At 27.1% G+C, this 14,081-nt stretch overlaps 3 protein-coding genes across 4 annotated transcripts; all 3 read right to left on the minus strand.

Moving 5' to 3' along the window:
- Positions 1 to 1,493: 1,493 nt before the first annotated feature.
- On the minus strand, positions 1,494 to 2,253 carry LOC112690882 (10 kDa heat shock protein, mitochondrial-like). The gene is made up of 3 exons (XM_025564989.1): positions 2,142 to 2,253; positions 1,801 to 1,962; positions 1,494 to 1,725 (listed from the first exon to the last, which is right to left on the minus strand). Exons 1-3 carry the CDS (start codon positions 2,142 to 2,144, stop codon positions 1,585 to 1,587), a joined length of 306 nt encoding a protein of 101 aa, XP_025420774.1. The 5' UTR covers positions 2,145 to 2,253; the 3' UTR covers positions 1,494 to 1,584.
- A 2,342-nt stretch (positions 2,254 to 4,595) lies between these two features.
- On the minus strand, positions 4,596 to 6,602 carry LOC112690881 (RCC1 domain-containing protein 1-like). Its single transcript, XM_025564988.1, has 6 exons — positions 6,354 to 6,602; positions 6,202 to 6,293; positions 5,939 to 6,140; positions 5,755 to 5,878; positions 5,386 to 5,573; positions 4,596 to 4,996 (listed from the first exon to the last, which is right to left on the minus strand). The coding sequence occupies exons 1-6, from the start codon at positions 6,502 to 6,504 to the stop codon at positions 4,707 to 4,709; spliced, it is 1,047 nt and encodes a 348-aa protein (XP_025420773.1). The 5' UTR covers positions 6,505 to 6,602; the 3' UTR covers positions 4,596 to 4,706.
- A 37-nt stretch (positions 6,603 to 6,639) lies between these two features.
- On the minus strand, positions 6,640 to 13,110 carry LOC112690880 (poly(A) polymerase type 3). 2 transcript variants are annotated; one of them, XM_025564987.1, is made up of 3 exons: positions 12,955 to 13,110; positions 8,910 to 8,990; positions 6,640 to 8,725 (listed from the first exon to the last, which is right to left on the minus strand). In XM_025564987.1, the coding sequence occupies exon 3, from the start codon at positions 8,700 to 8,702 to the stop codon at positions 6,735 to 6,737; it is 1,968 nt and encodes a 655-aa protein (XP_025420772.1). In that variant the 5' UTR covers positions 8,703 to 8,725; positions 8,910 to 8,990; positions 12,955 to 13,110; the 3' UTR covers positions 6,640 to 6,734. The 2 variants fall into 2 exon arrangements, with proteins under 2 accessions (XP_025420772.1, XP_025420771.1); XM_025564986.1 differs by having other exon boundaries at positions 12,721 to 13,110.
- Positions 13,111 to 14,081: the final 971 nt, after the last annotated feature.

Here is a 14,081-nt window from a genome sequence, read left to right on the forward strand (position 1 = left end):
ATCTCTTAATTAATACATACTGTAAATATATACATATATATATACATACATAATATAATATAATTTTATTAATAAAGGTTCTCAGAAATTTTTGTTTTGTGGTTGAGTAATTAAAAAATTATAACTATTGGCATTGGCGCACATAAGTATTTTGAGAGCACATGCAACTAAAATAAGTTACTCACCCACCAATTTATTTTTTTAGAAAAAAAAAAGGTTCGTTTAAATTGTTGTCTATAACTGTAATTAAGTTTTAAAAGCACTATAAATTTAAGAAATGAAGATTTATTATAATTAAGATGTCTACACCCAGTGCCGTATAGGTATAATGTTTGTGTTATAATAATGTTATTTGCTTACCATACTCCATAATGTTTGGTATCCAAGTTGTCCAATTATATTATATACCCGCCAACCCGACCATACACCCACCACCAACGAGAGCACATGTAATTGCATCCCTTGGTAACCTGTCTGAGCGCCACTGGTTATAGATAATATCAGTGATTGTGCTAGTGTTTGCTAGGCCCTGTGCAAAACAAATGTTGGGTCTTATAATTTATATTAATAAAATATTTTAAAGTTCAGTTAAATCAAAACCGTGGAGCCTTAATTATAATTTAAGGCGCGGGGCCCTAGGCAACTGCCCCTATTGCCCACCCCCTTACGCAGTGCCTGGGTAATATAAATAGCTAAGAATAACTGTATACCCATCAATATTTGTCTAACCAGTCCTTCAAGTAGCACGAGTCGAAAATACAGACTCAAAGTGAACAACTAGTATTTACTTATTTGATTATGAAGATTAAAAATAGTATTCCTCCCTCACTCCTTCGTTCCATGAGTCATTCGACACTCATTCTGTGATCAAAAATTCATTGACTTTAAAGTAAACGAGATATCACTCGAAATGATCTCTGTTATATAATCGAGATATCTCAATTACGATCATCACTAAAAAGAATATAAGAAAAAAATAGGTGTCCAGTGAAATAACAATGTTCCCATACATATATATGAACATTGTATTTCTGACATTAGAGCATTACCAAAATTGGAATAAACTCTGCCTCATGAATGCAAAATTATATTCTTTAAAAAATATTTTTACTTCAAAATAAACTTGGGGTCGTGAGCAATGTACAAAAAAGGTTCAAAGTTTAGTGATTTCAAATGCCTTGATTAAAGTAACCAACACTCATTAAACTTATGAAATATACTTATTGTAGTAATTTTTAATTCTTAACTATTGTAAGTATACAAAATACTATAAACCTGTTTTTATCTATAAATAAAGTACCTATATTTTTTATTTAAAACACTATGAGTTCCCTAATAATCAGAAAGAACATAATACAGTACATACAGAATGTAATAAATTAAAAAAAAAAAAAATAATATTTTGAAACTATTTTATTTTAAATATAAATTATAAAAAACATTTGACATAAATTTTATTAACAAAATAATAAATGAATTATTTGTAAGCACAATTTTCAGAAATGGAATTTTATTTAAATATGCGGACAACTATTTTCTACTAAAAATTAATCAGTCACATAATTTTTAACCTAATTGTTTATATTACTCTACTTTAGCTAATAACTCTGATTCTTTAAAAATTGTGTATGAATCATCATCATCTAGTTGTATTTTGGTACCACCATATTCAGGCAATAACACTCGATCTCCTACCTTGACATCAACTGGAATAGGCTTGCCATCCTAAAAATAAAAAAACATTAATTAGAAAAGAACAAAAAATCAAAGCTAGTAGGTAATATATTGGTATTTGAATACCTGATTTCTTGCACCAGGTCCCACAGCAACAACGGTGGCTTCTAGAATTTTCTTTGAAGCACTCTCTGGTAACATAATACCACCTTTACTTTGTTTAACAGCATCTAATCGTTTAACCAAAACTCGATCAAAAAGAGGGCGGAACTTGGTTGCTATTGATGCCTGTTCGGAAAAATATATTATAACATTCATAATTAACACTGGTAACAAAACAATACAAAACTAATGAAAAGTGTAGTAATAAATACTGACTCTGACTTAAGGATTAAAAGAAATTGAAACGAAAATATCTAATAAATCTATTTGGATTATGTATTTAAGAAAGTAACAGAAAAACTTACCATTTTTAATATAAATTTTAACTACAAAGTAAAAGTTAATGTACGTAAGTTACAAAGAACATTCACGAAGAAATGAAATCCGTTTCCGTCGGCAGTACTGAATTGCAGACCACTAGGTTATCATAGTGCGACACGGAACGAAAAGCTAGGTTATAAATTACAACCATCTTCTCCATGAGATAGATCAAGGAGTTTCTAAAAACTACAAATATGAATCATAGGAAAAAATATCCTTATTAGGTTGATCTTTTAATCTGTAAATTTGGTAAAATTATCGTCACCGAGTTAAATTCACTTTAAGCTTTAACAGATTATTAACTACTAAAAGTCCAATATCTACAAGTCAAGATTTATTTTATCATATATGATTTTATACAGAGTTTAAGTGTGAAATCTTGAGTGTTGTTTGGATTACAATTATTTGTTACCATTGGCATATTGATTTTTTACTAACCACCACGAATGGATCTTCGCAGGAAAAAATTTATTGTGTCCATATATATTGCCTACATTTAGCCCCTCTTTTGTAGCTATCAAAATGACATTGATAAAACAATAACATAATTTTCATTATAATTGCCCATTATTACAGATGAAATAAAATTATTAAATAATCAAGATTTATTGATAGACACTGGATATACTATCTATAAGACTATCTACTGGGTTAATACAGAATATTAGGAAAGTATATTAACATTTTTATTACTCTTATATTTCTCCATATCTAAGTTCAAAATACCATATTTTAATCTTTATTGAACGAGGTTAATGAATTAATTGTAAGATACAGCGATACTCAATTATGGCACCAAAATTAAATTGGTAAATTTAGGTTTACTACAGCTGATAAAACAAAATTGGCAGGTAGCTTATTTTATTTAATATAATACTATACTACTATCTGTACTAGTTCTTATTCAAAGGGCATTAAATTATGTCCAAGATTCTGTGGAAGGAATAACCTTGAAATGTTTAGAGTATGAGTGTTATGGGTTAGCTAAATAGTTAGTAAAATGTATTAATCATCTAATTTTGTATTTTAAATACTGTGCAAGATGATTTTGTAAAAAATTTAGGAAAATATGATTTTTGTATTTGGAAATGACTAAATCTGTGTTGATGGGACTCATGGTTTAAACTTAAAACAGCTAGATATACTTTTATAACAAAAAATACAAAATATTAAACCTAATTATAACATTCGTACTATATTTTCGATTGAAGTATTCGCAATGAATTGTGTATATTTTTTAATTTTAAATTACGATATTGTTTTTTTCGAATTGCGTATTATTCAAGGGCGTATTTGAGGGGGGCGAAGGAGGCATTCGCCCCTCCCACCTATAGCTCGTATTTTTTTTTTTTTAATTTTATTCATTGATGTAATGTATAAATAATTAAGAATATAAATTACTTATCATTTTAACAGAAGTATGAGCTATAAATTATTTTTAAGTTCATATTGAAGAAGTTTCGCTCCTCCCTCCTCCGCATGGCCATAACTCAAATATGCCCTTGATATAATTAAATTTATTTAACTATTAATGTATTTAACCATTTAAATTTAAATTTTAGCAATATATAAAACCATTATAATGAAAATGTTATTACATTTTGATAGCTGCAAAATGTAGGCATTATATACGGACAAACATTTTTTTACTTAACTAATTACTATTATCAATATTTTTAATATCATATTTTTGATAGATAAAACTTTCAGATTCAGTAATAACTTAATTATTTAAATCTTATTGATTAAAATTTAATGTATGGCGTCCATTTAAAATATTAAAAATATATACACATCACTGAAATTTCCCTAACATTTTTTAAACTTTTAACTTTTATATGATAAAAATAAAAAATTAAATGTTTAGTACAAAACAAAATACTCAAACAAATGCAGTTCAACATGTTAAACTTACTAAATCTTATAGAAATAGAGTATATTTATGTGGAACTAAAATAACTAAAAAATACACATGAACACATTTTATATTTTAATCGTTTATTTCAAAAGTAATAAATAACAAGAATACATGTTTACATAATGTTATAACTTGCCAAATGTTGACAAATATATCTTATGTTCAACCACACCACAATTTGTTCATCGAAGAAGTACAATTTTTACTAAAATTATTGACCTTTTCAGTTCTAAATTATTTAAAACAATAAAGTTATTAATGATCCTAAAAGTTACATGAATATATGATTTTATCAAATTTAATTATTTAGGTAGTTGATATGCCATATAATTATAATTAAATTAAATTATGAGAATATAATTATAAAATATTCCATCTCTTTTGAGGCAAATAATTATAAAATAATAGAATTTATCAAATTTGTGTTATATAAATAAGAAAAAAAAAATCAAAATTGTTAAAAAATAATGAATAGTTTTTTAAATAAAATGTATTATTCATGTAACAGTAAAAATAACATAAAAAACACTTTAATTAAATTCTCATTAGGATTGTTTTTTTTTTATATATATATACTAACTGCAACTAACAATTTCTTCATCTAGTATTATTTGATTTGGGAAGTAAATTGTTATTCTTCAAAAATCAGAGCGCTATTCCATGCACCACAGACTACTTTAATGATTTTTTTTTTGTTGCACTTGAGCAATGGGGATAAATAACTCAAATTAATCATTCTATCACAAGTTAATTGGTATGTCTCAATACCTAACTGTTTGTGAGCATTCCACCCACAACCCCAAAGTATATTATTTCTAGATAGAATCAATGAATGTCTTGCCCCCAAACTCACTTGTTCGACATCTGTCTCTTCTGGCCAATTAATTAGTACTGGTTCAGGAGCCATTATTATACCATTTTCTGCAAAAATGTCATTAATTGTTACTTTTCATAGAGAAATTAAAACACACTACATCATGATTTCACCTGTTTGACTTTTTTGAATACGTTTAACTAGTGTCGTAAACCAAATAAAGTCTTACAAACCATTCAACCTTAAATTAGTTAACAATTAGTAATTATGAAATATGATAAAATGATAAAAGTATAATTTAAATAATTTTCTAATAAATTAATATTATTTAAATATAAATTGAGTCCTAAATAGAGCAGAAAAATAAAAATTATATTTACAAACATTTTAATAATTGAGATTTAAAATAGGAAACTGTTATTTTTACGTTTACAATTAAAATTTTTATCTATTAAGATTTGACTAAAAGAAAATTCATCTGATATACATTTTATACCTGGGGAGTTTGAAATTCCTAGCTGCCCAGAATGATTCCATCCCCACATGTAGAGATCATTACATTCTGTTATTGCAGATGAATGCCATCCACCAGCAGAAATATTAATGACCCGAATACCATCTAAATATTTTAATAGTCGAGGATGATCTTCTTCATTCAATTCTCCATGACCTAATTGGCCTCGACTGTAAATATTATAACATAATTTTAAACCCTAATTAAATAATGATGATTAACATTTTTATTGACTTATTATCTTATATATAATCTTAATAACAGATTTATAGGATCAAATATTGAGCATAATATAAAAAGTTGTGATTTGAAAATGTTTTGTTATGCAAACTATATAAAATTGAAACTTACCTACTGGATCCACAAGTATACAAACATCCTGTTTCAATTAATATAACTATGTGTTCAAAACCACATGCAACTTGGGATACCTTGAATTTTGAATCAAATAATTTAGTTGGAATTGAAAAAATTTCTAGAAAATTTTTTAAAATTTTAAGTTTACCATATGATTTTAAAGTTGAATAATTTTTACCATTAAAAGAAACTGCTAAATGAATAGTATCACTACAGCAAACATTGCTAAAAGATAATGGATTTTGATTTTCTGGAGAAGAGACTTCTTTTTCACTTCGTAATACTTGAGTGATATCACTCCACTGGTCTTTAGTTTTCAAATAAGACCAACAATTTCCAGTTGAATTAATAGCTAAAATATTTGAGTTTGATGTAGAAATCTAAAATATAAATACTAATTATAGTAATATTCAAATTAAATATAAATAATAAACAACTTACAGATTTAAAAGGGCCATATCCTAAATCTTTCAATATTTCAAAGTTAGCTATTCTTTTGTCCACAAGGCCACTTATAATAATTTGACCAGAACCTTTAATAAAACATATTAATTTAATTTAAATTGAGATAAAAATGAAATACAATTTAATACTTGTTAAAACAGAAGCACTACTCCAAGAAAAATCAACTTGTTGAATATCTTCATGGGTCACTTTGTTTTCAAATACATGAAAATCCATATTGGTGTTTGATTCATTGTTTAATTGATTGAAACCATTGAAACCGCACCAATACACTCCCATTATGCTCTTTAAATATGTATTTTTAGCTATTGTTATATTGCAAATATTCCAATAGAACAGAAAAATAATTAAATTTACTTATTTTACAAAAAAAAAAAAAATGCATTGTTTATGACGAAGCATTCTTTTGTTCGTATTTTTTTTTGTTTTTTTTTCGTTTTTTTTTTAAAAATTTTTTATGTATATATATAATTTAATAATATATGATAATCATATGAACACATAGTTAATTAGGCAACAGTTGGATGTAAAAGCCTTATTTTTTTCTGATCATTCTCATCAGTCTCATCTTCGGCAAAGCATTTATTTGAAACTGGACTTCTCTGTGAATCTCCAGATTCGATTATTAAATTTCTAGCTTCATTCAATAATAGAGAATCTTTTTCATTAACTTCCTTAGTTTCATTTTGAATTGATAAAGAATTACTATTTTCCACAATAACGTCTTTAGTTTCATTTTGAATTGATAAAGAATTACTATTTTTCTCAGTTGATAATAGAGAATTTGTTAGATTATTATCATTAATTTCATTTTGAGATGGACTTTTTTGAGGTTCTAATGATCCTAATACAAACTTCTTTTCTACATCTGATAACTGAATTTTGTTTCTTTTATTACAAATGTCATCATCAGCAATCCGTTTCCTAGATTCGGGGCTTTTTTGTGATTCTTCTAATTCTGATAAGGAATGCCTACCTTCAGTTGATAGTCTAGCAATAATTTTACTACCAACAGTATTTGGAATAGCCTTTTCTTTTTTCAATTCATCTGGTACATAATCTTTTAAGTCCTTTCTTTTCAAATGATTAACTTGTATATCCATACCCGCTCTAAAAATACTATGAGCTCTACTTTTCACTAATAGGCAAAAATCTCGGATATGCGAGCTAAAGTCTAATTGAACAATTGTACCATTCGATTTTGATATTTCTAAACCAACAAACCAAACTGAAGATGGCCTTCCTTGAGACTTTTCAAAAGGCAATGAAAACTGGTCAGGATTTAAATGAGATCTTTGGACACAATCAATTTCTTCTAAAGATGTAGGCAAAAAACGAAGTCTTGATTCAACTAAACCTCTCCATTCAAGTAATTCTTCATCACAATTTGCAAACACTGTAATGGCTAAGAAATATCTATACTTAGTGAAAAATTTGGAAGGTTGAAAAAGTTTTGACCAACTAGATTCCCCAGTTAAAATTTCTCCCATAATGTCTAAACTAGTTTTAAATTCATCTTGTATAATATCTAGTGTAGAATGTGAAACATTGAAAGTTGAATTTTGTTGAGGATAAACCGGAGTTATAATTGGCATAACATGATTTCGATCAGCCATGTTTACTCTTGGATCCCAAACTGGATATCCAAGATCCATAAAATATGACGGTTTTAATAAAACTGGCTGAGGCCACTGCCATTTGGAAAAAATTAAAAAAAATTTGTGTATTAAAGTAGCAGGTGCTGCATTTGGATATAATTGACATACTCTTGCAACCAACATTGCCCATGAAACACCTCCAAGGTAACCTAAGGCATTTGAGTAAACTCTATGACGTTTAGCCCATAATTTAATTGCAATTAAAGTTTTCTTAAATGATTCTCTATTAGGCACTAATCTTAAGATAGAATCAGTGACTCGACAACCATTTAAGCTTCGTACACATTTAGGATTTAAATTTCTAAGTAGATCATCTTGTTGCAAATCAGTATCTTCATGTACTTCTTTTAAAGCAAGGCGGGCAAACAACATATCAATTTCAATGCCTTGAATTATCATCTTAATTACTGGAACAAATGCTTCTTCAACAGCTCGAACATTGTTAATATTAGAATTTTCTTTTAATTTGTTATAAAAAGTTGAAAAGTAATCATTTCTTGTTATATGTCTAGGAACTATTACAATTGCATCAATATCAGCACCTTTATGATAAACACCAAGGCGATAGGATCCAAAAGTACATACTAAACCTCCAACATTCTCAGCAGTGATTTCAGGTAAATTTCTTTCCATACTAACTTCACGTATCCATTCTTTAGCCAAATTATTTAGCATTGATAATACTTCAAGTCTTTGTGATAAATCTTCATCGGTAGTTATAACTTTTTCTTTTGCAAGGGCATCATCTAAAGACTTTGTTAGTTGTATATCCATGTCAGTCGGTAAAGCATCACTTATTGCTGAAGTCATTCCATACATTTTAAAGGATTTTTAGGAACAGTCTATTCAAAAATTAAAATAATTTTAACTAAATTAATACTATATTGGTAATTTTTGACACCCTTAAATATATATAATGATTTTATCTTGATTTATTTTAATAAATATAAATTATTTTTATAAAAAATCATTTTACTTCCCATTACATAGTTGAAAAAATTTAATAGTAATTTAGATACTTGATACCTAATTAATTCACGATCACCGGTACACTTTAAGTTTTGTCAGATTTGTCTTATGACTCAAGTTAAATATCTTGATTATGTCCTAAAATAAAGAAATAAAATAAAATATACTAAATAATACATTTTTTATAGCAAATAAATAATCAAATACAATTTTAAGTAAGTACAAAGATATAATTCTAAAGGTAAATCAAAGTGTTTAGTAACATTATATCTATAATTAATTTAATTACAATTATTATAACCTTACCATTTGTTCAATAATATTTACAAGATAAAATAAATAATTTAATTTTAAACAATAAAAATAAAATATATCTTTACTGCGGTAATGTTTTAACAAAAGCAAAAAATAAATAAATAAAAATATCTTTAACCTTCTTAACATTCTTTAACCTAACTCTTCCTATGTCTCTACCGACTAAACATACCTCTCCATCTGAAATTCTACATATAATTAAAAAACTTCACAATAACAAAGCACTAGGTCATGACTTTATAACTAACCGTATAATAAAAAACCTACCTAAAAAATCCTTAGTACTCCTCACATTCATCTACAATTCAATCCTTCAACTATCCTATATTCCACTCTCATGGAAACATTCAATCATTATACTAATACACAAGCCAGGTAAACCTGAAAATCTTCCTTCATCTTTCCGACCATTTAGCCTGCTGCCTTCATTCTCTAAAATACTCGAAAGAGTTATACTGAAAAGAATCTAATCAGTCATTAATGTTCAAAAGACGATTCCTAACACTCAATTTGGATTTAAAAAAAAAACATTCAGCCCTCCGACAAGTTCATAGAATTGTAGACATCGCTTCTTCACTAGAAAGAAAACATTTTTGCCCAGCTGTATTTTTAGATGTTGCCCAGGCATTTGATCGCGTGTGGCATAAAGGACTTCTCTACAAAACCAGATTTCTTCCTACTCCTCTCTACCTTACTCTTAACTCATATCTCTCTAATCGTACCTTCCAAGTCCACTGTGAAGACGAACTCTCCGAAGTTCATATAGCAAAAGCCGGTTTACCCCAAGGAAGTATTTTTGCTCCCACGCTTTATAATATTTACACATCTGATATTCCTCACTAGAACCTTACGAGTTTAGCTACTTTTGCCGATGACACATGTATAGCATCTTCTGACCCAGATATATACACTGCAACGGAGAACCTCCAATCCCATCTAAATGACCTTTAAAATTGGTTTAATCTATAGAGAATTAAAATAAACGAAAACAAATCATCACACATCACATTTACACTTCGTCCCAATAACAGCCCCTCCATTACTCTCAATACCGTAACTATTCCTAGAGAGAGTTCAGTGAAATATTTAGGTATTCATCTAGACCAAAGGTTAACATGGGCAACTAACAATAAAACAAAAAGAAAATCAATAAAACTAAAACTTCATAAACTTCGACAACTTTTACGTTCCAAAATATTACTTAGCAACAAAACCCTAGTATACAAACAATTAATTCATCCTACAATGACATACGGAATCCAAAAATGGGGATCAACCAAAATTTCAAACTTAAATCTCCTTCAATCTTTTCAGTCGATTAGTCTCCGCCTCCTGACAAATGCACCCAGGTATATAAATAATCATACAATCCATAAAGACTTAAACATTCCAAATCTTCACGCCCTCGCCTCTACCCACTATAAAAAATGTCATTTTAATACAAATAATCATTCAAACCCATTAATTTCAAACCTCTCCTCCAAGACTCTCCCAGATAACCCTCCCCGATGACTAAAACGAAAATGGCCTCGTGATTTACTTAGCTAAATAATTAAATAATAACATTTTGAAGTAGTGTCGATGGACACCCTCTTCACTCAAGTCTCCAAAACTTGTAAAAAATACTATCAAATTTACTTATTGTTTTACTATATTACAGATTGTAAATATATTTATTTTATCTAATAAAAAAAAATATATATATCTTTAAGTTGAGATAAATATTAGATAAATAATACTAGTAAAAATAAAAGCATTTCATTTTCATTTTCAGCAACAGAAATAATAAATGAAATTATGAAATATATTAAATTAAGTACTATTATTTAATTATGGTGTTGTTAAAATTATGAAGATATTAAAATATAAAAAACATCTAAAGATTATATAAGAGTAATATATTTATATAAACATATTTTTTAATGCAAAATAATTTAAATTAAACATTTTATAAAACCTTCAGTATACAATCTATTTTTAGATTTTTATTATAAAGTTTACTAAAATATTTAAAATAGCTGCACTTATAATTTGGAATGTAACATATATTTTAGGTATTATTCAGCTCAAAATTAAAATAATTAAATTGAGATAAAAATATAAATAACAATTGAAAACTGAAAAATGAGTTGTTAACATAAGTATTACAAGTAAATAAAAACATTAATGAGATTTAATAATGAGATTTTTATCAAATATAATCATATTTTCATTTTGTTAAAAACAGATTAAAACCAAATCAAAATAAAAACTATAAGCTATAAAGAATTTATAAGATAACTTAAATATTTAGTAATATTTTTATTATCTGATTGGTAAAGTTATTTCAAAACATTCTAAAATATTTCTAATCTAATTACATATTATGATTTTTTTTATTTTTATTTTGATTAATCAACAAAATTTATTGAAAGTAGTTAAATAAAAAAATTTTAAATGTAAAAAAATGTACACCAATAAAAAATAAATAAGTATATATAAGATATTATAAAACTAGAAAAAGAAAAAGAATTATTTTATAAGGGTTCAATAGCCATCAATAATACCCAAATAAAATATGGTTTGGATGAGAATTAGTTTGAAATTCAGTAATATACATAGATAAAAAATATAGATTATAAACAATTGCCTAAAGAATATGTAGTGTAATTAAAAACTAAACAGGTACGTATTTAATAATATATATATATATAGGTTACTTCAAATTAGTAAATATTATCTAATTATATCCATAATTTTCTAGTTTTGGTTTCAAAATGAATTGTATATTAATCAAATTCTTGTAGAAATTGCCTTAAAATACCTTTGAGACTTACTTATAACTAAAGACCGAACTTTACATAAAATGAAGGTTGCTATTTTAAGTCAATGAGCATTCACAAATCTTTACTTGATTTTTTTTATTTTTCTGGTATTCGATTACAGTAAGTATAAATTATTATTATTAATAAATGGATGATTAAATATTTGCATCTTATATGTTCTTACAAACATTTATTTGAATTTTTAATTCGATTTGTTATTTCTATAATTTAACAAATTACATTTTCATATAGCATATTTACATCTTACTTTTTGCTTTTGAAAATTTTAATAAAATTAATAAATAATTATTACTGCAAGATTAAAATCAAATATAAAATTTAATAAAAATTGAAATTTTATTTTATATGTTTCACATTTTTTTTTTGTAAATTTTTACATGCATATTTTATACTTTAAAATGCATATAAATCCAGTTTTTACTTATATAACGTAAACATTGAAAATTCACAGATATCGAATTCGCAGTTCTAATATACACAATATCATATATATCCTGTATTGTTACAACCTAACATAGTAACATTTGCAAGTAAGTTACCAAAAATAATAAGTGATCAAATGAGAAAAACTAGTAACATAGACTTCCGAGGACACGTGCATGTTGTGCACTGCGCAACAGCTAATAGCTATTGGAAACAATTGACGAAAATTATATATAGTAACAATAATACAAAAATGTAAGATTAAAGAAAAATCCAAATGTGAACAAATATAAACGAACACTTACTTGAATGTACACATTTGGACAACTGTTGACGGGGTAAGCATAATATTGAGTAAATTTTAAATAAATAATTATATATATATGTATATCAATTATGTTGGTAATCAAATAATAAAACCAACTGAAAAATGAGGATCGTTACATGTACAGACGACAAACACCGCGAGAGACAAATGTATTATTACAATCGGAACGGCTAATAAACAAAACTAAAACTGGAACAAAACAATAACATACCATACGCACTACGACAATGGTCACAACAGTTGACGGGGGAAGAAGAAATAATAACGCGTACTGTCTAGTCTACGGCACTCGGCAATACGCGGTTCTTCGGGTCATTTAGAGGGAGAAACGACTACGTCGTCGTGGCCTACCGCGTTTATTATCGTTCCGCGGCGCTCTTGATTCTTTCACTCTTTCTTCTATGGAAAACACTGACGCACCCGGTTAACAGTATGACCACTTTGAATCCTACGAAGCACATCCAACGAACACACACTGTCATTTTGTCAAACTCCACAGCGGGTTATTTTGAACGCACGACCCGCATACCGATTCAAATAATTAATTTTATTACATATTATAACTTTTTTTTTTTGTTTCCGATCTCTTGATTAGATGGTCAGAACTCTCTGAGCTTCTCTGTCAAAACTCAACACCTTTATATAATAAAATATTACTATATTACAATGATATATTTTATTATTGTTCAGTAATGTTAACAATTATAAGTCATACGTTTATATTAATTATTTGTTGTGCTTTTTCATTTTGATTAATTCATTTTAATCACACTAGCAGTCCTAACACCGTATGGTATTAGCAGATATGCATAGGCACAACCAGAGTCCGAATCTGAGGGAACTAAAAATATTTATAAGTTTCATGTTTAATCCAACAACATTCTACCCCCTCACACATAATCATCTAGCCGTGAATTATTTAAGGGCTTTAAAGAAGAATGTGACAAAAGTTCAAAACATTAAATTGTTTTTGAATAAGATATATTTTGACTATACAGTTTTTAGTAACCTCTGGTTATTAATTCAGTAAATAAGCTGTGCATACTTACTCATAATAAATATATAATAAAGTGACATAACTCAAAGAAGATGTCATAACCTTCAACCAGGTGTACTTTTTACCATGCTACTATCACATTGCGGAGGAAATCGTTCACTAACAACAACTCATAATATTTTTATATATTCCTATTTATAATTAATTACCTAGTAATCTTATGGGACGTTGAGAATTATATATGGATTAGAGTCCCTCTGTCCATTTTTGCTAATTTAAACTCTAATCATTACTTTTTTCTAATTAAAAATGCATGACTATATAATTACGTTAATCTAAAA

The sequence above is a fragment of the Sipha flava genome, unplaced genomic scaffold (assembly GCF_003268045.1).
Source record: "Sipha flava isolate LNK unplaced genomic scaffold, YSA_version1 52565_pilon_pilon, whole genome shotgun sequence".
NCBI lineage: Eukaryota > Metazoa > Arthropoda > Insecta > Hemiptera > Aphididae > Sipha > Sipha flava.